The sequence below is a fragment of the Tetrao urogallus genome (genome assembly GCF_951394365.1).
Source record: "Tetrao urogallus genome assembly, chromosome: 21".
NCBI classification, from domain to species: Eukaryota; Metazoa; Chordata; class Aves; order Galliformes; family Phasianidae; genus Tetrao; species Tetrao urogallus.
The window spans coordinates 5,737,434-5,762,039 of record NC_136834.1 but is presented as its reverse complement, the minus strand read 5'-3'; the positions used below and the strand labels follow the sequence as shown (position 1 = coordinate 5,762,039).

Sequence of the window (24,606 nt, the reverse complement as noted above, 5' to 3'; positions counted from 1 at the left end):
TCCAAGCCAGGTTAGGAAACTATTTATTGTCTCTCTTTTTCTATGTTTCATCCATTTTGCCTACTGTGGTGAAGCATTTCAAGAAGAAAGGAACAACAGACACACGCACACACACGCCTGCGCACACACAGCCTTAACCTCTCCCAGTCCACGAGACAGAGCTGCAGACACACAGCAAAGGAAGGCACTGGCAGCAGGGCAGGACTGAAGGGAGCTCTACCTTGTGTGGCACACAGTGCTGTACAAGTCCCTGTGGCTGCTGATTTCCATCAGTGAGGATGTGTCAGATGTGCAGAACGCGTGCATTTTATGGGAGAAAGAATGATGGCTAGCAAGTCTCGGGGATGTCCTCAATGCCAACTGAGACATTTCCCAGCTGTGGTGGAACAGCTGGGGCAAAGGAGACGAAGAGATCTGTGCCCTGCAACTGTCCCTGGAAATGAGTGCCTGGGAAGGGGACCAGAGCGACTCCAGGTCACCTGGATCCCAATGCAACCTTCACAACAAGTCACCAAACTGATTTCTGATAACTAGAGGTGTACCAGTGGTGGAAGCACACACAAGTTTGGCACCAGGGTCTTAATAACACCTACATATTACAAACAAGGACAAAGATAAGGGAAGGTTGAACCCCACGCCAAACCAACCCGGAACATCAGCAACCTAAAATCATAGAATTACAGAACCACAGAACCGTTTGGGTTGGAAGGGAGCTTTCAGATCACCTAGTTCTGAGCCCCCTGCTATAGGCAAGGATGCAGTTTTCCTCCTGGTGACCAGGACAGCCCTGATTTCCAATCTTGTTTCTCCCCTTCGTGTCAGCGCTTGCAACATGTGCATTCCCCTCTGTCATAATGTGGTAACCTTCCTTCATTAACAAGGAGGAGAAAGGTTAAAGAAGAAAGCAGAAGATTTCATTCTGGAAGCTGCTCAGCAAGCTTTGATTTGCTTTAATTTCTTCCAGACTTCTTTGAGAGAATCAAAACTGTGGACCAAAAACAAATCATTAAATACACCACTCGACATATTCCTGTCTGCAGAGGGTCGCAGAGCACTTTAAAGTTGCATCAAAGCACTGGCTTCAGCACTTTGCTTCCACCTTCCAGGAGGAGACACTTCTCACGGTAACTGCTCCCTGAGGAAGCTCAGCTGCAGCCCTGCTTACCTGGGAGTAATTGCTCAGCATTCAAGGCATCTGGGGTTTGTTGAGATTTCCCCTCTCCCACTCCTACAGTCACTTGTCATTCCGTTTAATAAGGGAGAAAACTTTCCTGACCGTCTAAATTATGCCATTCAAGATATTAAGGAAAACACACATAGCCTGAAGTAAAGGTAAAATTATGCCGCAATCATCAAATCAGCCTTCTCTTCTTTATCCCATCTGTATATTCTCCTTGTAAATGCTCAAGTATTGGCTGCAAAGCTCCACCAGCAGCACAGCCCTACCTGCCTGCCACTTGAATCACTGGCATTTTAATCTCATCAAACAATCGGAGTTTTTCTCCCTGCTGTTTTGACTTTGCTGTCTCTCAGTCTTGTCACATCCACTAGCTTTGAATAAGTGCAGAACTTGCATTTACAGAATTTGCAATCTGCAAGATTGTTTAAGTGATTTATCAAATACTTTGATTGAACACTTATTGCCGTTCCAGCCCTGAATCTCATTTCAATTGACTGAGCTTGACATGAGCCTTTAGAGGGAATGCAGAAGTGAGCTGGGCCGTGCAGGTAACCAGTAACAGCACATGGAACCAGTCCCACCAGCCCAGCACTGGGGTTGATCACAGCCGAGGAACACATTCCTACCAACCTCCTTCAGATAAAGCACAACAGCACCAATCAGATGGGCTGTTTAATTAAGGATCCAGCATAGCATGCTGCAGACAGGTTCATATGGCACAGAACAGCCGGCATCACCCAGCTGTAGCTTTGGCATGCCCTGCACAGCCAGAGACCAGCCACTGCAATGGGTGCTGCCACCACTTTGTGCCCACAGACGACACGCAGATCAGTGCTGGATGGGACTGACTGATCTCCAAGGAAGCTTCAAATAGCTGCTAAGTTGAATAGAGGTGAATTTTTGTCATCAAACAGCCAATGGAAGGAACAGGGGGACTGAGGGCAAGTGAGTTTGAACATCTCCATAGAAATCCAACGCCGCAGCACCAGGGGGGATGCAGCACAGCTCTTCCCATTGGGCTGGAAGGGCTGCCCTGTGCCTCCTGCCCTGTGGCTCCAAAGCACCTGAGCCAGCTGGCTTTGCCTGCTCTCAGTGACACACAAAGCACAAAGCTGCATGCAGTGCAGAAGTGTAACATCTGACAACTGCAATAGATGCTCTGGGACATACACATGATTCTACCAGCAAAACAAGGGACTGGTCCTTTGCTTTCCTCTCCAGCATGACTGGAAGGCCGGCTTTGCAAGGCTCATTCAAAACCCTCCTGAGTTCAAATAAATAAATAAAGCAAGCCAGATACAAAAAAACCACAGTTTACATTTCCTTTCTCCTGCCCATCTTCCCTCTCCCCTCCAACAAACGCTGCTTTTCATGATTCAAGGTTGAAGAAACCCATTCTCTCCAAGCATGTTTGCTCTGACTGCAACATCCCCTCCCGTGGCACAACCTCCTGCAACCAAAACTTAGAAATTAATGCAAGTACACCAATGCCACAATTTCTTCCAAAACAGCAAGGAGAGAGAGGCCAAAACCAGGGGGGATTTGGGGCACCAGGGGATCAGACACAGAGTTTTCACCATTCAAAACGAGCAAGCAAAGACTGAATAAGTGACGAGAATTTGTTTCAGCTCATAACAGATTAAAATGAGGTGCTTCTGCAGCGCAACGGTTGTGATTCTGCCTTATTAAATCCGTTGTCTTTCAGGCTCATGGCATTTTCAAAGCTTCCTCCAGACTCATGTGGGATAATGCACTTCCAAAAAGTAGGCTCTAGGTATGCACATTCTTAAAATCAACCACTCAGCCCGCGTCCAAATAAAAGTGAGCTTTCCTACCCATTTTCCCCAAGAAAGGAAGCTCAGAGCCCTTTTATGCATTGTGAATGGCCCACCTAATTTAGACTGAATTATACCCTAACCTTCATTTCCCCTTTACTTCTTTGCTCCATTCAGCGGTTTCTGACTTCAGCTAATTCACTAACAATCCCAGCTGGTCCTTCCCAGCTCCCAGTTCTTTAGCACATTGTCCAAGGAAACTATGTGCTCCCATCTACACTGGTATTCCACTCTCCAATTAACCTACTGCTGAGAGGCTTTACCCCTTTCCACCATCCATTCCTCCGCACGTACGTTTCTTTTTAACCTTTTACTTCTTGAATTAAAGTTTACAAGATCCCTTCCAGGTGAGGAGGTGTTAAATTTGTTTGCAAAACGCGGCGCTGGACGCAGAGGAAGGCACAGCACACCGCCAGGGGATGGCTATGGAAAAACAGTCGGGTTCATCAAGAATGCATTTCAAAGCCAAGCGTGAAGGCGCAGATGTTTAAGATACAAGTAAACAAATAACAAAGGAATTTCAACACTTGCTGTACGACAGGAATATGCTTGTTCTTCTGGCTGAAGCCACACGGAGTAACCAAGGTCAGCCAGAGGTACGGCTGGCATTTGATGCACGCAGCTTTGCTCGAGACACGCCGGTGGGTTTCCTGTTCTCATATTGAGAAACAATCCATCGCTTCCTATCGCTGCACTAAGGCTGAGGATGAGGAGGAACTCCTGTACCCAGGCACCTCGTGCTCTCCATCCGGGGGCTTCCACCACGTCCGCCACCAGTCAGAGCTGTGCATCTCAGATCGACTTCACTCATCACTTCAGCAGAGTGCTTTGTTAATTAGGGGCACAGACGACCCCAGTCATCAGATACCTGCTCAGCGCAAACAGTAAACCAGGCCAGCAATGATTCTATCTTGAGATAAAAGGCTTTGACACCTTGAAGTCCCTTATCCCCTAACGATGTAATTATAGACAGAAAACTCCCACCCAACTGCTAGCAAACCTCATGTGGATTCAGGCCAGAGACGTGGCTCTGCTTGGGGCTGCCCTGCTGATCAGAAGGTTCTCCTCTGGGCGCTGCTGCAGTCATCCCCCAGAACACTCTTACAGTGGATTAAGAGCACGCTTGAAAAGACCCAGACTTTAATGCAGCATGCTTCTGAAAGCTGCTTAGCATTTCATTTTCTTACGCCATGCCAAGTGTCTTCTTTCTAGGTAAATGCTGCAGATCTCACTGTTGACAAGATCCCAGATGAAGCAGAGATAGTGAGAATGTAACTGATGGCTATTAAACACCCACCTCCCCCAGTTCCTTCCTTCTTGTCCATTTGCTTAGAACCAAGCGAGCATAATAGCAGCAAAGTGCTCAAAGTGGTTTTCAGAATCAGGCAGTGAGAAAGTCAATATGGAGCAGGGTGTCCATTTGTTTTGATTTATCTCACTAACTTCAATTGACAGTTAATTCATCAGAGTAGGAAAATGCCAGTCTAGTGAAAACACAACTCGTGAAGGAGAGAGAACAGAGTGGAAAACAGAGTGTGTGGGTAATACAGGTAATAAATTAAAAGATACAGTATCAGTATTTTATCAGCCATGTTCTGAATTCGCTATATTCCTACTCTTGCCAACTACAGTTCATAAGAAGCAGTAAATTGAAACATGTGTTTGCTGATAGATATCACACACACGTGCCCCTTACAAAATACAGAACTGGGTGTCATCTCGACAACAGCGCAGTGCTTTTGCATTATTAACCCCTTTCCATCTGAGACTAAACACCACTGCTGTGTGCAGAAAAGATGGCATCACCTCAACGACTGCAACTTCCATAGTGGTAGCTGGAAGGCTGCAAAAGCAGAACCACGTTATGGAAAAGCAACGCAGAAGATGCAAAGAAACGACAGCCTGAACTTTCAGTCAAATATCCCATCAGAAGTCTTCCAAAGGTTTATAAGAAGTCCTTTTTTTTTTTTTCTTACAACCACCAGCCACTGCATTTCAAGAACTTTTATAGCTCTGAAAGGGAAATGCCAACTGCTGCACTGGGATTTATGGGTAGATAAGGTTACAGAAGACAGGGAGGTCTCGCAGCCATGGTGCCAGGCTCGCCCAGCACACGAGTGGGGCTCCTCATCACCTTACACCAACTGAGTCCAGCTTCCAAGCATCAAATGTCTGCTGTTCATCACTTGCTACGAGCAGTTTCTTCAGGATCAAACCACTGAATCATTAAGGTTGGAAAAGACCCCCGAGCCCCCCAAGCCCAACCCACCATGCCCACCGACCATGGCCCTCAGTGCCACATCTACCCTTTTCCAGAGCACCTGCAGGGATGATGAAATGGCTTTGTCCCTCTGCTCACTCTCCTGATCCACGTCCCTGCGCTTCCATCCTCTGCCCCCTCCCTCTTCTTCACCAGAACTTCAGCTATACCAGAACCCAAATCACATTTCAGAAGTGCTAAATCTCCCCACGTTTCTGCACGTGCTCATTGCTGCCAGCACGCAGCTCACGCTCTGCCCAGGGCTGGTTGCAGAAGATCCCCATGCAATAAGGAGAAATCACCACCACCACCGTTCCCAAAGGTTGAGCCACCAGAGCTGTGTTTAATTCCTCCCTTGCAAAAGCTTTCAGGTCACCTCCCCTAACATAATCCACCACAACAATTCAGTTCCGTAGATGAGGATTTTTGCCTCTCCTTAGCTTGTGCTTTAACAGCAATGTTTCCAAGTTATCGACCCCTTGCTTCATTAAATGAAGAAAACTGAAAGGTGGGAGAACTGAAAGATTCTGCAGTCCCGTGGCACAAGGGGCAGCGTCACCCCATTCCAGAGCAGCAGCTCCTGCTCCGTGCTGACAATTCCCCTCATTAAGGGCACAGCTATCGGATCCCCTCCTCACTGCAAGCCCCTCGGATTACAGCTGTCAGCTCCATGTGGATCTGCTATTTCACGTTGGCCAAGTTCACCTTAAACAGAACTGTTCTCACAGCACTGAAGTCACGCTCCCACTGACATTTTTGCTGCTTTGCTGCACCAAAAAAATACTTTCAGTACAGACAGACGTGCCATCCAGTTGTTCGTGTTTGCTTTAAGCCAACACACCGGTTGATTTAAATTCACAAGACACCTTTCTGGCTGCTCTGCCCGCGATGCAGCGCTGACCCCGAGGCCCCAGCAGCGCAATGTGTGCCAGACCCAGCACAGGGCTTTATCCGGGTCCCCACAAACCTCTTCTTTCCCAAACATTTGGCTTTGGTGATTCCCCCCGACCCCCCCGCCCCTTCCCTTTCCCTTCCTGCAAGTTTAAGGCAGTTCACCACTTACGGTCATTTACAGCTTACATCTCAGTAAATCCAGAAGGTGTCTGATGAAAAAGAGGGACTAGCCAAGCATCTTAATCCCCCTGTTCATTCATGCTCTCTGTAATGTTCTTTCAGGCCTCTGCTGAGAGACTGGGCTGAAATGAAGGCTGATAAATTAGTCTGGAGGGAAACAAGGCAGATTCTGCTTGTAAAAGGTCATTCCAACTTTGTTCTGGGTGAGGGTTTATCTTGACTGCAGCTGCGACAGACAATGGCCGGGGCCTAAACGGCAGAAATCCTAGCTCTGCTCATGAAATTACTGTGCTGATAAGGGAGAATGGACTTCAGTGAGATCTAAATGGGAAAAGGGAGGTGGGGGACAAGGGTGAAATGTAGGTATTTTTGAACATGATTGAACAAGGATGGCACAATGAGATGTACAATTAAAGCGACGACTTGCCCGGGCATTATCTGAAAGTGAGGAAACATACTGCTGGTAATCAGATCAAAAGGCACAAAATGCCACTTCTGTGCCGAGCAAAGCACCCCGGAGCAAAGACGGGCACGAGGGGCTGAGCTCCCATCGCAGGGGGGGGGTTACAAAACGCTTCAAACAAAGGCATTTCTTAGGGAACAGAGCTTCCGAACCGCTGCATCACTGATTACACATCACCCCATCCCAGCAGCAACAGGAGATTTCCTTCATTAGCAGCGTGCAGCCTGAAAAAGCCTTGCTGGAGCGTGTACACGAGCAGGACATCTGCTGCAGGGAACTTTCCTTCCCTTAAGCACGTTTCGTGCATTTCTGAGACAGAGGATAAGTGACGGCAAGTTCCGACGGGGCGCTCCCAGCCCGTGTGTACACAAATGGACTTGCCTCGCCGCAGAGATGCCTCTCCTTTATTTACCCGGCCCACTTGAACGTGCATGTCTCTGATCAGTGCAAACACATTAAGTGGTCGCAGCGCACTGTCACCGGGCTGCAACCCGATTAAGGTAACCGGCTTGCACTCAGCCCTGTGCCTCAAAGCATCTCGTTATCTGCCTGCAGAGGGGACAGTGAGAGCCAGGAAATGCAAGAGCTGCACGGGCGGCTCCAGGCGGGTGCCACGAGTTGAACACAGAGCACCCCATCAGGAGCAAAACGGCCAACAACACCCCGATGCCCAGAAATGTTCCTTCTGCTCCAACATCCCCCTCCTCGTCTGCCACCAGACCTCCTCCTGCACACATATTCCTTCCAGTAACGTTTCCTAAGTGGGACTCAGAATGAGCTTCACGCCTTCCCTGCACAAACAGCCCGTGTTTTTCAAAGCTGCAAACCTTCAGTACAAGGGCTGCCTCATTTTGTAGAGGTCCCCGTGCTTTGCACTGATGAAATAAACAAAAAGTGGAAAGGATGAATAATTAGCTGAGATGTTAACAGGTGAGGAACAAAGACCCAACTATGTGCTACTACTTAAGAAAGAGCAATAGACCCAACTTCTCATTTTCGTCTCTATGTACAACAACATAAATCCTTTTGCGTTTCTGAAGCCAAATAAGAAGCAACCAAAGTGCCAAAATGTGAGAAGTGCTAAAATCCCACAGAGTAAGAGTCACTATATTTAGCAGTTCTGCAGATCTGTGGTGCTGCTCCCTGTTTGCTATGGGAAGAGAAGGACGGTGCCAAATTATGCAGAGAACGTGATTTGCCCTTTCTATAAAAGCAATTAATGTTTTACTCTGGAAAATCTCCCGTTGTTCCTTTCCTCCTTGCACTGCACAGATTGAGGTAAAGCAATTTCACTTAAAGCCGTCAGACTTCAGGACTAACCAGGAACTCAAGTGAGGTTCACTGAAAGCTGTGCTGATGTCCCAAACCTCAGAGCCCAAGCACAGCCCTGAGCGTTCAAGCCGTGACTCAAAGCCAAGCAGCAGCTTGCTCTGGTGCCTTAACACAATGCTTACTGGGCCTCGGAGGTGAAGGAGAACCTTTCCCTGGAGAACAACTGAGTGAACATGCGAAATCCTTACCAGACAGCCTGCAGGTTCCCCACAGAACATGGGCTGCCATCCTCTGACCCACAGCACAACGTGTGCTGCCCCCCTCACCCCCAGGCACGTCCTGGTGACCGTGCAGGAGCAGCCAACAACTACAGAGCAAGTTGCTTTGCACTGCTTCCACCTTCTGAAACTGCAGCTGAAATGGTCACCAATGATGCCTCCTTTCACGTCCCACGTATGTTGAAGGTTTAATTCTACCTTATTGATCATTTCCTTTACAGCAGCCTCCTGTGTCCCGACGCCCCATCAGCCCTGCACTTCTGGGAGAGGACAAAATAAAGGCTGGGTTTCTACGAAGGTTAACATTCCAGGGGAAGAAATAGTTCCCTGTATTCTGCAAGTCTTTTGACAACAAGAAAGAGCTCTTTCTCAAATCCTGTGGTATACATTGAGTTATTCATGGGATTTTCTTTCCTTTTTTTTTTTTTCTTCTTTTTTTTTCTTTTTTAAGTATGGATGATAAAATACCATTTCAGAAGCTGGTATTCATGGATGTGTCTCGAAGTCGAAAAGAAAATATTTATTTCCTTTTTCTGCTTGTGAATCAGAACGTTCTATTTAAAGAAAGTGCCCTCTGCCGGATTGCTCATGAGTTATTACCCCTTATGGAAATAAAGGAGAAATATCAGGAGGTATTCTTAGTCATTCCCTTTCCCTGTCTCTTCTTGTTTTTTCCCTAATTCCTTATATACCCATGTTTGAGAGAAGTGCCTAAGATAGAGCAAGACATCTCGGCATTCCCGGGCCTAAAAAAGACTTACTCTTTTAACCCTCACATTGAGGCATCTGGCGAAACGTAGAAGGTTACACATTTCAGTCCTTTCACTTTGGGTGTCAGCGGATGCACTTCTAATGTTCAGTCACCATCACAACGATACAAACGCTCCCCACCCTCCAGATTTATCTGCAGGGATGGGATCTGCCCTCGGTTCACGGAGCAGCTCCCTCCTAAGCCCCAGGCTCCAGCCTAAAGCCGTGGCTTACCTGCAGTCCTATCATGCACCAACAGGTTCCAAGTACGGAGTACCGAGGATGGCTGGACAGCTGTTGGCTGTACCAGCACATCTGGGAAGTCCCAGCGTGCTCGTGTGTTCTCTATTCCATATGAACCCACAGATTCCTGCTTTTTCAGAATTATTCTAGCCAAATCGAACTTGGAAAAACGGTGCAGTAACCTTTAATGGGACAGACTTTCTGCGTGCAACATGCTCCACACCTCGGGCACGGCCGCGCACAGCGCCCTCCAGCACTGCTCCCCACAGGAGATGGGATGAGGCAGTGAGAGCAGCCATCTCTGAGCCCTTCCCTGAGCCTCAGAGGGAGAGTTATGCTCCCCCCAAGCCAAAGGGAAAGGCAGAGGCTGGAGAAAATGAATGAATCAGAAGACGCGTGAGGAATAGCTACAAGGAAATGTCATCACATCCTTCCAGCCTGCAAGTCAAAGAACGTGAGCGAGGGACGAGCACAGAGAGGTCCTGAGATGTCCCTGCTCATTTCAGGCCCTGTATTTTGTTTCAAAGCAGGACAGACGAGGACACGCTTTGTTTAACAAACTGTGTCGGCATTTAAAGTGAATTTGGGCAGCATGTTCTGCTAATGGGAAGCATGACACAGCCATCACATCTAAAGAATGCTTGCAGTCCCCTTCCTATCTTAATATTTCTAAGAGCTGAGGAGATACAGCACAATTCTCCTCTCGGCAATCGATGCCAGTCCTGTGAAGCCAAATTTCCTTGGCATTTATGAGCACTTCTAAAAACAAACAAACCCAGCAACGTTTAAGTGCTCTGTTTTGTGGGAACAAGGAGGTTGAACGCCTGCAAATCGCTGACACCAGAAAGCATGCTCAAAAAACAGCAGTTTTCCACTGGCCCAGATGTGAAGCCAAGAATGCTGCATCTTCAGCTGCCAGCTCTTATTTTTCGCACAGCTATTCCTCTTTCATGGGACAGTTTCTGTCTTTGCCCTGATGGAAAGCAAAGCGCTTATTTTGCATGTGTTAAGAAATAAAAGCCTACCTTGTCTGTATGAGTCAGAACTTCAGTGTTCTGTTTCAGCAAATAGTTTCTTAAAATGAGCATTAAAGCAAGGGAATTCACAACAACAGCGTTTTATCACCCAGCCTTAACCCACTCACTCCTGTCTGGTTAAAAGCAAAGACACCCAAAAGAATGGGGGAAAAAATCCCATCTCTTTTTCTCAAGGTGGCTTTCTGCATTCCCTATGAATTTTCAGGCTGTTAGTGGAAACAACAAGTAACCTGACAGTTGCAGCAAACAGCATTCTTGTAGGTCTTTTCCAGCCTTGGTGACTCTATGATGCTAAGATTCCTTGCCTCCTGAAGGGAGATGTTTGACACCAGAGCTGGGTCCGGATCAGACAGTTGGGCTGAAGAAGAGCAGAGCTCTGTTTGCAGATAGCAGCTCGTGCTTCCCAATGCCTTCAAAGAAATGCAGCTTACTGTTCTGTTTCAGTTTCATTTTCACAACCCCAGTCCTGCCGAGGCTGGGAAAGAGAAGCTATTTCTGCAGTGTTCATGCTAAAGCAGAGATCAATTGCACACCAAGGCCCTTAAGCAGATCTCCTAGATGTCCAAAATTGATTTTTTTTATTATTATTAATGACATCAGAAAAAATAAAAATGCTCCCAGGGCCCAGAATGCCTCCAGTACAGCAGCACCAGCTGCAGCTTCCCAGGACCCTGACACGGTGCTGATGGTGCCCACACAGCAAACAGCATTCCTTGCTATGAGCAGTGCCAGGGCCACGCAGGTGAGTTGGTCTGACAGCAGACCTGCTGGGGTGAAGGGCAGCAACTCTTTAGGCAAAAGGCAGAAGCACTATTAAAATTAAGAAACTGCTGATCATTAAAAACAGACCCAAAAAAACCACCCAAGTTTTAGGACTGCAGGTTGGGTGGGAGCATTATCCAGAGTATGAACTACAGGAAATGCAATGAGGGCTTATCCATGAGTGGTAGTTCGGGTGCAAAGAACAATTATCCTTCCTGAAACAAAAATTACTAATGTAACTAATAGAACTGACAATTCCAGTGTACCGGTAACGCGCCCATTAGCCAGCGCTGATTAGTTATCAAAGCCTAATGAAAGCATTTGATTTCCAGCCATTGTGAGTCCAAACCACAAGTTGCACAGACACGCTGTCAAAGAAATGAATGTCAACTTGCAAAAGGCACATCCCTCTTGGAGCACAACAAAACTGGGTCTCAGCTCAGCGCCGCTGCAGGAAACAACAGGCAGAGGCTGCAGGAAAGCAGGCAGAAGTCTGATGAACGTGGTACAGAGGGAGGGAAAATTCCTCCGTTTTCCTCTGCCTACTCAACTTTACTGACACAGGACAGAAATGTTTTCATGGTACGGATGCTCAGCACGAGTGGCCGCACGGAAAGCGGCTGGGCACATCACTCTATGGCACTCTATGGCTATTCCTACAGCCCTCCGTGCTGAGGACGCGGCTCGGTGCCAGCGTGCAGGCAGAAGCAGAGTTTATCCCAGGGATTCATGCTCAGCACAAAGGGAAACGGGAAGGTTTGGAGTGACTGCAAGTTTCTGAGCTGCTGTAGACATACTGGGAAGTGAAAGGCTTCAAGAGTGCCTGCAGGAACAGGCAAGGTCAAAGGAAGAGTGTTGGGGTGGGTTTAAGGCAGTGTTTGAGGACATCTGACGGAGGACAAATATTCCTTCCTTTCAGCTAGGAAACGTTCCTGTCCAACAGGAGAACAAAAGCGCCGCAGAAATGTGAGAGGGGCCACGGAGAAAGAAAGTTTGTTCGTGCACACCGCAAAAATAAACAGTACCACAAAGTCAATGGAGACTGAAGTTAATAGATATGGCTTGTACCAGGCCTGGCGCTCCGTGCGTAATGGAGAGAGGGAGCAGTTCTTAAAACCATGAATGTAAATACAAACCTGTACCAGAAATGTAAAAGACAAGGACAAAGTTACGCCAAGGTCACGGAAGAAAGGATCTGCACCACTCCAGTTTGGCCTGACTTCCAGCAGCCACGGAGCTGGTGCAAAAAATTACCTCACAAGCCTTTGTTGAAAACATATTTAAAATTAAAAGTAAGGTCAGCTGTAAGTGCTAAGGTCCAGAAAAACACAGCTCCCACCTTTCAGCAGGAGCAACTTCCACACTGCAGCCTGCAGAGAACCAGAATGGCGTTTTCCCCCAGGTGCTTTCCAGTGCAGAGCGCACTGCCAGCAGGTAACCCCGAGCTGCCCATTGCCAACTATTGCCAGCCATATATCAACAGCACATTTTGTTCCATTTTTTTCTGCAAAAAACACATTCTGAAGATGACATGGCAACACCGAGCTAGTATTCTGCCACGATAATTCACAAGAAAAGAAGGCAACACAAAGACGAGCTCAGAGGAATGCAGCTCTGTATGGAGATGTGGGGGATGGAAACTCAGCTGTGCATTAGGAAAGGGAAAAGGGGACTGAGCTCCAATACTGACCCAAACTCCTACTTCAGCCCTTCAGGAATTTCCTTCTGCAGAAGAATGACAAGATAGGACTGAGCTTCGTTTTCACGGCAAGCCTACCCTGCTTCTTCATGCAGTGTGGACACATTTTAAAGGCAAACCAAACCATCTGGACACAGTTCCTTGGGCTTCGCAGCACCTTGCTGTTGGCCCATTTGTTAAGACTTCAAAACCCAGCCATGTAAACACAATCAGACCTTTTCAATCTGGGGCCTCGTGCTCTAAGCTCCTGCCAGCACCTTCTGCTTACGGCCACGGCCGCAGCTCTCGGTTCCATCCCACCTCTGTGCTCCAGCACTGATCGCTTCACACCAGAAAGCAGCCGAGGAAAGGGAGGTAAAACTCCATTCCTGCATATTACACTCTGCTGCGCTTAGAACCTGCTTTAATTTAGGATTATCCTTGCAGGTATGGATATTTTCAAATCAATACAGCAGGATAAGAGAGATGGCTGGGATAATCCCCCCAAAGCAGGGAGAAAGACACAGGAGTTTGGGAACAGCGCTGTTTTTCCCATTGAAGATGAGCTTTGTTTAGTTCTGAGGGGAAAATGACTTTTGCATTCCTTTATCTTTGCTGCAGAGCAAGAGCTCAAGAACATCGAGGGTGTTAATGGGTACATGTTATTTTCTATGACCAGTTAATAGTGCCTGCACAGCTAACACGGAGTGGAAGTCAAAGGTAACACACCCAACCACAAAACATGACGCGACTAATCATATTTCTCCCACGGTGACAAGTTCTGAACACAATCTGAAAATGACAAGCACTTTAAGGAGTGACCCAACATCATTTGAAAGCAACCTTCTAAAATGGGGCTGGAGCAGTATCTGTAGCCCCAGTAGCCACCGGAAAGGATTTCTGCTGCTTTTTCAATACTGCATGGAACCTTGGGTACAAAACACTCAGGGATATGGCATCAGCAAAGTCACCACCTCGGTCCCCAGTCGGTCGGGGCTCAACTTGCTTTTATGAACAGTTTGCAAAGACAAATGAATGTGATTACCACACTGGGCACGCTTACCTCCCATCCAAAGTTTGTTTCCTTTAATGTGCTCCTTTGTACTGTCATATAAGGTCCAAATCTTTCCCCAACTTCAATCTTCTTTTTGGCCCAAATCCCTAGCCCTGCCCCTGGGATCGAAGATTCTCTGAGTTCAAAATCTGGTGGGATTGGAATGTCATCAGGAATGTAGACGGGAGCTTCATAGGGCGAGCCCTCCTTGGGAGTGAAGTCCTCGCTGGTGGGAAAGGGTGATGGAGGTCCGACAGGGATGGGGGACATAATACTGTCCTCTGTTTCCTCCTCTGCACTTTCGCCAGCAAGGAGATCAGGGTCGGTCTCGTACATATTATTTACAATCTCGCTGTCACCTAAAAGGGGAAACAGCAGAACAAAAAACACTGAAATACCCACGTGAACATCAGTTAATCTCTTCTCGGGACAGAGTTTCACAAAGCCTCGCTCACACACGTTAAGGAGAGTAGGGGCAGGAAAAAAGGCAATCCTGTCCTACAGAACTGAGGTGAGGCTGAGGTGAGGACATCCGTACTGGCTGCACCGTGCTCGGAGATGGCTAGGGGTGGAAGGAGCACGAGCTGTGTCAGCTGTCTTGCAGTAACAGAAAGAGGGAAGAGCACACAGAAGAGGTGTGCTCGAGGCTCTCTGCAACCACTGATTGTTTGAACTGGGCCGGGGTGTTTTGAAGTGGAGAGGAAAAGAGTAATTAAGGTAAAATCTGGCTTCGGATTCTACAACCGCAAAGCGTAAGCCATCTGAAGAGCTTTCATCTTCCTTTATCAAATGTACAGAGACTCCGTGTGCTTGGGATTGGTGATGCTCATGCCTAAGCTTTGCTCCGGGCCCACAGTGACAGGCAATATATGGGTGGGAGCCGCCTGCGCTGCCAGCAGAGCTGGAAACCACATCCTTTAGAAGCAACACCAGAGCTGTGGGGCTCAGCATCCTCGGGGCAACCCTGGGACCCCACAGCTCAGTGCCCAACACAGCGCTGGGAACCACTGCAGCAGGGAATGGGGGCAGCTGCCCGTGTGCCCGTGTTGGGGTGCACAACCAAGCAGGAAAACTCACAGGTGAACAGCCTTCACCCTGCATGGAGCTCCATGCTTCATTTTCCCCCAAACAATTAGGAAATGAGCACAATGGCAGTGAGCACAAATTATTACGCTTCAAAAAATTGCAAGTCAGTTCCACTACTAAACCTGCAACAACATGCATCCATTCTCTGGTATGCTACTGGCTCGTACGAGCTGAAAGTACTCTTCAGCCATCTCCCCCTTCCATCACTTTCCAAGAACAAGTGATTACCAGGATGCAGGGAAGGACAACGCAGCAGGAGGTGCTCTGAGCACTGGGCATGGGGCCATATTGTCCTTTAGGCTGCAAACGACCCGCTGCCTCCTTACTACCTCTGAGCTCCACGTCTCTCCCTTCTCAGTTTTTGAGGATGTCACCTCTTAACCTCTCAAATAAGCTGCACGGGATAGAATATCTTCCACTGAAATGCATTTTCTGCCCTTTTAAGACTCCTGTCTGAACCACTGGGGGTTTTTCAACAACTCTTCTGAGCTACCCGTGTTAGAACCAGCCATAGGATCCCAGGATTGCCCCATGAGAGAGAAATTTTCCAAAGAAACGCTCCTGAAGCCAGCAGCCTTCATCCCAGGGATGCATTCACCTCTTCAGACTGCAGTGCTAAACACGGCCTTGGGATTTGGAGATCCTTATCACACTGAGTGTGATACTTCAGCATCATAAGTGGGACTTCAGCGAGCAGAGCTGGGCTCACAGCTTGTATTTCCTATGTCTGAAATACAATGCATGTGCTTATATAGCTAGCACATATATATTTAGTTCTGGCTTCCCAGTGCACAAGGATCATCAATGAAGTTTCCTTCCAATTAAAAAAAAAACACACCAGTCGCTAAGAAATTATTATAAAGAGAAAACAGTTCCTATTCAGGCTGCATGCACTGAAAGTTAGTTGCAGCGGCAACATAAAAAAAATCCATAGTTATTAACCGCAAATTAATGCTGAATTAATAAAAAATACAGGTCTTCTCATTAGTTAGTGCATCAGCTTCATAGCATACACTTCACCATTAATTGAAACTCAGCATGCATTATTATTTCCTTCCAATTCCAGAGTTCACAGAGCAAAAATTTATGTCTGTTAGTGCCCAACTTTTCTATGCTAAACAAAAGATACTGTGTCTACTGGAGGGGAAAGCACCTCAAGGTATTGCAAACAGTGGTTAGTTATGCACCAAAATATTATTCTAAGAAGGTAGTCTCGAGGCACAGCTCCTAGAAGAGGTGCACTGAAATGCAGAATCAAATTTAATAGAGTGAACGGTGCAAAAGCAGTGGCAAGCAACCAAGGTGGATGAATGAACCGCCTTGGAAAAAGGCAGGCTTTGAGGAGGCAATGAGCATTGACCAAATAATCAGCTGAAATTTCCATTTCAGATTCTGGGAATAAAACTGGTCTTAGAGACGGCGATGATGCCAAGCATCAGCACAGGCATGGAAGGACCCTGAGAAACAAGAGACGGGAGGAGTTCTCAGCATGCCAGGGAGCAAAAGAAAGGCCAGTACGTAAGGGATAGGAAGAGTGCCATTGCAAATGGTGGACTCAGAGGGTCATAAGGTTTGGGGATTTTTCCAGGGGGAGTCAACTGCGAGGCTGCAACGTTCAACGGGAGCGGAAACGGAGCTTTTTTCATCCGAGGAGAAAAAAAAACAACAAGGGCAGGGGAGGGAAACAGATGAAGGGGAAAAGAAAAACACATTTGTCATCCAATACAAGGAGCTGAAGTATTTTGGGAACAGATTTGCCATCTCTCAATTAAACATGAGGCAGCATGACTGTGCTTTCATTGCGCCGTAGCTCCCACTATGATAACAAGGCCAACAACCGCCCCATTGTGGGCACGGCGCATCGAGAGGGGCTCCCACCGTGCAAAGTGCTAAGGGCTGAGCTCTGTGCGAGGGGAGCAGCACCCAGCTCCAGCTCCCACTGCTGCCCCAACAGCAGCATCTCCTCATCCTCTGATCGCAGCTCCTGTACGCAGGGCACATCTCCTCTTTTTTTTTACCTTTTAATGCCTAATAAAGATTTTCCTGAGCTTGTGCCTAAGCAGCCCAGCAGCAGGCTTCGCTAGAGAAGAGGATTCTGATTCGTTTGCCAACTTTTTTTTTTCTTTTTTTCTTGCTCTGGCCTTTTTGGAGCACAGAGGACTGCCTGCTGCAGCCTACAAACATTTCCTCTGCTAGAAAGTGCAACCCTCCTTACTCAAACATGTCACCAGAAACACGCTTTCATAAGTATTATGTGCTCCATAATCCTGAACATACTTGTGGTTGCTGTAAATGTTTTCTCTCCTGGTATTAGCAAGTCAAATTATTTTCTCCTCTATGATTAGCCTCTTTTGCACTTAAGAAACAGGAATTCCAACCGAGTTGAAAAGCAAAACTAGGTTTAGTGGAGCATGACCTGTGAAAAATTGCAAATGACACAAGTATAAAGGCACCTCACTTCTGAGCACTGTTAATTCAGTCTCCAATATGGGATAATCAGGCCAGCTCTGATTAAATCTGAATTTACTCTGAAGCTGAGCCCAGATCTCACTCTGTGTTTCAGGAGCAGTCCTGAAGTGCAGGTAATCTCTTCCTTCTGACTTTTCAGTCGCTAAATGGAGTCTCCTCAGAGGGCCCAGGACAGGGAACATGACCCCTTCTCCCCAAGCAGCTTCACTGAGTGCAACGTGACCATTTGGGGAGTGAAACAACTCCCAGCACAAGTTCCACCGCCACCCGTTGGGCAACATGCAAACAGACGTGCAGCGATGCACAGCTGCGTCAGACGGTGGAAGGATGCGTCTCAAAGCGACAAGGGTGGAATTTTGCCCAGTTGAAGCCTGTGGATATCGTGAGTTGGATCATTTTTTTGTCACGCTGCTGCGTTTAAATGCTTAGAATCATAGCTGGGAATAAGGCAGAGAGATTCAGTTCAAGGCACGTGTCTCAGAAGGGCGCTCAGAAGCAACTCTCCTGTCGCACTCGCTGTATGAGCTCAGCTCTGAAGCTCTGAGTCCTGCTCCAAAAGAGCTTCCCCAGATGTTAGCTAGATGTCACTAAAACATACAGATGTGTGCACACATCTCCCCGGGCCACAGCTATTCCAGGAATCTCGGGCAGGTTCAGCAGCTGGGCTTTACTTCTGATTAGAGCTGATGCACCTGGGAGGAGTCCATCTGCTCACACTAATTCTGCGCTATGAAACCTCCTGGATTTCTGCTCATCGCGTTGCTCACAGTGCTACAATCACTGCAGCATCTTCCAGCTTGCCCTCAGGGCCATCTGTCCCCCCCAGCACTCCTCTCCACGCTGCTCTGGCTGTAACACGAGTGCTAAAATACAGGCAGGGCACATTTTACAGCTCAGAAACCATCTCCAGTTGCACTGAGTTTCCCCACAACGTAACTTGTGTGTCACTTAATGGTGACAACCGTGCTGTCCTACATCTGCCCCTCTCCTAGTGCCAAGCACTGCGGAATGTCTGCTTATGTGAAAAGCGCTACAGAAATACAACTTGACCTTACTGTTATTGTCATGAAACTAAAATTAGTCCTTCAGAGCTCACTAGTGAAATTACTCTGTAAAAAAGAGCCATTGAAAGGTTGTTTCCACAGATAATCAGATATGGGCACAGGCTTAAAATCTGTGTGACACCAATGAGGGTCCTGCAACAATGCGGGTGCTGCTTCGGTATTGGTGAGAGAGCTCATGAATAATCTATTTAGCAGCTGTAATGAAAGGAAAAAATGGAATGTTAAAGGAAATGTTGGTAAAAGGAACAACGCGCTACATTTAGGGTGAAGCTTTTTGGGGGGAGGGGGACATTTGGTTTTTTATATGCTTATTAATATTAGTATAGAATATACAATTCTGCCACAGAAATGCCCGTTTATCTGAGGTGCCCCAGGACTTTGTTCACTCCCAGAGCATCCCAGCTGGGAAACTGCACACCACGAGCTGCTCCACCGACCTTGAAGCAAACGCAAACCCGGGCCCAGAGCTCCACTCCTTCTGCAGGCAGAACTCCCAGCGAGAGCAATGGGGATATTAAGAGCAAAGAGAACGCAGGGCTGAGCCCATAACACTTTTGTCATCCTCCATGGCATTGTGCTGTTGGCTGACACACGGTGACTTTCCAGGCTGAAATTTGGCAGGCGGCTCCAGGACGGGATGCTCACAAAAGCTGCCCATTTTCACTTGTGTGTGAAAGAACAGCGGGCTGAAAGTCCGCAGCGCTGCCAGGTCAGAGGATCCCTCTTGGAGAAGTGGTTTTATATTAATGCAACATACATGTAAAAAAAAACCAACACAACAAAACGCAACCACAGAAGCCATCATTGTAGAAATGACAAGGAGGAGGATTACAGGTGCATGCTGCATTCCTGCTTTGCTTCCAAATAATCCAGCTGCAGAGCTACGTTAGCAAGGAGGCATGGGACGTGTCACCCCTCCAGGACACACGGCCGTGCACGTTTCTGACTGCAGGGTCTGCACCCATTGACTGCACACTCGGCATCTTTCATCAGGAAAAACAACACCAAACATTTTTAGGACTGCTTCGTAGCCCAGTAGAGCTGGGAGGAATCGCCAGCATCACAGCCTAGTTCAGCCAGGAGTGCAAACACCTGCACTTACGTATTGTGTGCTGAGCACTGCCAGGGCTTGCTGCCTCTCAGCACAGTGCTGCCCACCTGTAATTACCCAGGGCTGGGGGTAAGAGCACCCAGCAGCACCCAGCAGCACCCAGCAGGCAGGGGCTCTGCGCAGCGAACCATTGCAGTGATCAGGTTGCCACCTGATGGCCACAGCTGAAATACAATAGAAGATAGGAAAGCTCATCCCTAACGTCGTGTTATCTGTCTGCCCTGGGTGATAAGGCTGGTATCTGTGGGCCTGAGCACTTTGCAGCTCTGTGCACCAGCACCCAGCTTGCGCTGCCCTATGCACGCTGTCCTCCTGCAGCTGCAAGCAGTGCAGAGCCAAGCAGCCCAGGGGCCCATGCACACCCCTGCACATGGGCTGGGTCTGCACAGGCCTTGGGATGTAGAGCAGCACTGCAAAAGGTTTTCCACGCAGCTCCAGGTGCCCCAGAGAGGTACATACATTTTTCTTTGAATGACCATTTAGAAACATTTCCCACTCCTTCCTGAAAACCCGTAATTTCATAAGCTGTTTGAGCTGGAAGACAACAGAGGGAGTAAAGGCACGCTGGTTGGGCCAACGTGCCATGGGGCCAAAGTGGTGCAGAAGAGAGATGCTCATTTTGTGAAGAGACATCTGGAAACAGGTAATGGAGCCCCGATCCCATAATAGTTCCATATAGGACTGCCAAGCTCCCGCTGCAATCCAACACCAGCGCCTTGTGGCACCTGACCCACGCCAACGAGGTGATCCCAACGCACAGCACAGAGGACTGCTCATGGAATTCCCTATTTATTTACACCATTGACATTAAGTCGGGAAGAGATGCAAGTTCTACCACTTCTCAGGTGGGACTTCAGAGGAAACGGGTCTCCTGGCTGGGAGCTCTGTGGTCACTGCACAGCGGGTGCCTCCGCTGATCGCTCAGTCCCTGCAGGCTCTGCTTTGCTGCTTCGGGACATAATGCACGTGCCTTCCCTCATTTAATGCAGAACCACTGTGGAACGCATTAAAAAACAATTTAGTCCTGGAGAATACCACAAACTGCAGAGTTATTCAGGGAGGGAGACAGTGAGGGATGAGACAGGAGGGGAAGGGAAGGAAAAGCACTGGGAGGAGCTCAACCATAGTGAGGTTTCACACTTGGAGCCTGTTTCGTCTTGACTGTAACGACACCCCTCAAAGCAGGTCGGGTTATTTGATGCAGAACAAGCAGAAGATAACTTGTGTCACAGGTGTAGGAGCGCAGAGCAGAAGAGTTAATTGCAGGGTCTTTAATAACCATCCTACAAAACAGCCACTGCGGGACTCAGCTGCGAGAAGAACAGGTAGCAGGGATTTACAGTGCACTTGGTTTTTGGTTAAAAAAGAAAGCATTTTCTTTTATTACGGGATTTCTGCTGGCAGAAATAGAGAATATGGCTTGAAACAGTATTTCAGTGTGCTCCTTAACACGCGTTTGCCTCTAGTAAAAGCAGCGGGGAAGGGGTCCAAATTGCTCTCCACTAAATGCCAGGATTATATTTCCAGTAAAAGTCAGCCTGAGCATCACAAGCAGTCCCACATAAAGTCCTCTTAGAATCAAACTCTTAAGAGGACGTTGTTGTCCACGACAACCCCTCACCTGATCCCTGGGTTCAATATTTTGTTTTATGTTTGAACTTTAGATGACGTTTCTTCAGATGGTGAAAAATTAATTCACTGCGTGCTTGGATGGAGGACTCACAGTGGGTGCTTGGAAGCCAAAAAAAGCTCTATTATCTCTTCATCAAAGCCACTGGAAAAATATGAGCCTTTGAGATTTCTGTCCCTCAGCTGTTCACAACAGAACGGCTCCAACGAAGCGTCGCAAGAAACGCACCGTGTGACACAGACACTTGTACCAACCAGTGGTGAAATGGAAGTCGTGCAATAGAACCAAAGTCTGGAGAGGAAGAGGGGAAAGAAGACAACGCCACGATTCGGAAAGAAAAATCCTAATTGCTTTGCAGCGGTTTTGCTTATTTTTGCTTCAAAGAAGCCCGTGTTTTAAACCGATAAAAGTGTGGAAGCGCTCCAGTTGGGCAGAAATTCTTTTGTTGGAAGTGCAGCAAAGGAGAAGTTTCAAAGCGACGGCGAGATAATCTCCCCACTGAGAGGAGAGGCACCTATTTAGAATCGATAAATAAATGCAGCCAGAACAGCTCTCCAAAAACTAACAAATGGAGCCGGGCATTTCTCTCAGTCCTGGACGTCAAACCGCAGAGCAGGAATAAAGCATTTGCAAGCCTCCAAAAGGAGACCTTGCAATTGGAATTCACATCTTTGCCAAGTGAAAGCTTTTGGGCTGTTGTCACCGTCTCATTGTCATTCCGCTCACTGTGGGTTCCCCCGGGTCCAGAAAGGACTCCCGGCACTATTAACACCGCAGATTAATAGCGGTGGGGAAAGACATTTTCACAAACATGCTAAATATTAATATTAATCGATAACAATTTCTATTTCCTAACGTGAGCCAGACAAACACACCGCGGGCAGGGGGGGGGAGGGAAGGGACGGTGTCAGCAGACTATGGGAATAAAGGGAATCAGTGAATCAATGCGGGACGCGGGGCTGAGCCGTGAGGTGGGTGTCAAAAGCAGAGCTCTGTTGTCAGAGCCACCGAGGCACACATTTCAATGCCACGGCATCGGGTGGGTTTTCCATCCCCGGCCAAAAGCATTCCAGGGAAGCTCACCAATTCTGTGCTGCAACAGCAGAGCTCTGCAAAGACAGCGAGAAATGGCCTCGGGCTGCTTTCACCAACTCTGCACTCTGCAAAGTGCTTTCCTCGACACTCGTAGCACTATTTATATATCTATATATTTAATTCAGATAGGCAAAAACACGCTGAATCTCTAGAGTGATATTTCAGGCCTTGTACTCGGGTTATTTTTCATCACCTACAACTTCTACTTTAATTAAAAAAAAATAAAAATCCTATACAAACTTGTTGAGTGGTTCCAATGAATGAGCCCAGCAAGGATTTTGAAATTCAGCCTTTGGAAGTCTTTATCTCACTTCCTTTTAATTTTGAGCAGCAGCACACCAGAAGATGCACAACCCTGCTATCAGACCGGTTCCCATACAGACTAAATGTATTATCCACTACATAATGCCTGTGCTGGTTAAACCAAACCAAACCCTTTCAGCTCCAGAGCTCTCAGCAGAATATAAACTCCACTGCATTGCTGAGATTGGTCCTCCCTGAGCTGTGTGGGATTGACAGGGCAGACACACCATGAGCATCGCACAACTGCATCCCATGGGAGCATCCCATGGCTAAAACCCGCTGCTGGCAGCTCCCCACCTTTGGCTGCTTCTCCTGAGCTCGTTCCTCAATGCTCAGCTTTTCCTAATTAGAAACAGTGGTCGGATGACATGGTCCTGCTGCTGCTGCCTCAAGCCTGTGCTCAGGGCTGGAAGCTTGTCAGACTGCACGGAGTCCCTGCCTATGGGAGGCAGACCCAGGGACACATTTCTCTATGGGAAATGTAAGGCAGGAGGTGATGAGCAAAAGTTTCTTCGAAAAAAAAAACAGTTGGAAACAACTTGCATGCCTTCTATGGATTCCCCTCCAAAGCCCATGGAATGCAGTGGGGTTCTAATGTCAGACCCTGCCTGGCTTGGGGTTTTATTCCAGCACTCCTTAGCTTCCCTCAAAGCCCAGTGGTGGGCTTGAGACCACGAGAGCCACAAATACTTGGCATTTCTGCATGTCCTGAGCATCTTCTGGGCACCTCTGCAGGGCTGGTGAGCACAGAGGTGGTCCTTTTCCCATAGCCTTTAGGAGCAGGAATTGCCCGTGGATTTTCCATCATTACAGTTATCATAACTTGGTGATGAGCTCCACGGAGGGACAAACAATGCAACCCTGAACCTCAGGTATGCATCTGGCCAAGGCACACCTCTGCCAAAATCATCCGGCCAACTTCCAGCTCACTCAAGTACACAGCTGCCGAAAATATAGCCAAGTCTGACCAAGGTCTGCCAGACCTGTCTGCAAAGTCACTTCTGACTGAGGAAGCGCTCCAACATTTACCTGTACGGGGACAGTGGTAAGAAATTTAGGACAGGCACACTGCTAAGTTCCACTGGTGGCAATGGGACGTCACAGCACCTGCACTGTCCCCTGGCACTGTGACAAATATTGCTACGCACGCGGCCTTTCTGAGCGCTTGCTGACGGGTTGCAGGACGTCCCCAGGCGCCGTTCAGCGGCGTCAAGCAACAGCTGAGACATTGGTAGGAATCTCACAATCTCCAATGGAAATTCACCCAATTCCTGGGAACTCTGCGGCACTTTTAGAGCCATTCAACTTCCCGGTCACACCAAGCATTCTTACGGCTCGGCTTGACAGATCCATCCATTAACATCATTATTTTTAAGCTGATTTCATTAGATTCTGCTGTAAGAGGCAGTATGGGAGAACACAGCACAGGAAGACGGGCTCTGGCAGTGCCCATACCCACATACAGAGCGCACTGCCCCACCAACCTCTGCTCCCTCCCAAGGCAACCCCGGGTGCTGCACCCACCACCTGGCCCTATTTAAAGCCACTACATTATTCTAAAAAGGATTATTTATACTAAAAACGCTCCCGGGACTACTGTATTTGTATTTCAGGGCTGCTGCATCCCTTATTTCCTCACTGCTTTAATATAGCCCCAGGCCGAGCGGCTGAAATGACTTGCGATGCCACTGTAATTTTTATCAAGGCTTGTTCCTGGTAAAAAGCCTCTTTGTTTCAAAGAAATGTGATTTGGCCTTTTTCCTCCCCTGCTCTATTCCTTGGTTAATATACCACTTCCACCTGCCCTGGGGCAAAGAAAGGTATTCCATGGAATTGGTCAAATCTCACTGTTTTTCTTCTAAATCACAACTGGCTTTTTTTTTTTTTCCTCGACCCTTGCTAAGCACTATCTAAGCTGACAGTCTGAACTTGAGATTTTATTTGTGCCTTAACTCTTCAGCT

At 47.8% G+C, this 24,606-nt stretch overlaps 1 protein-coding gene across 2 annotated transcripts in view; it reads right to left on the bottom strand.

Moving 5' to 3' along the window:
- The window catches only part of PRDM16 (PR/SET domain 16), a gene marked incomplete at both ends in the record, with an annotated part of 200,010 nt that overhangs the window by 106,166 nt on the left and 69,238 nt on the right, over positions 1-24,606 (bottom strand). For both annotated transcript variants that reach the window (XM_079545501.1, XM_079545502.1), the window contains one exon: positions 13,896-14,245. In XM_079545501.1, the coding sequence (XP_079401627.1) occupies positions 13,896-14,245 (350 nt within the window). The remainder of the gene's footprint in view (positions 1-13,895; positions 14,246-24,606) is intronic.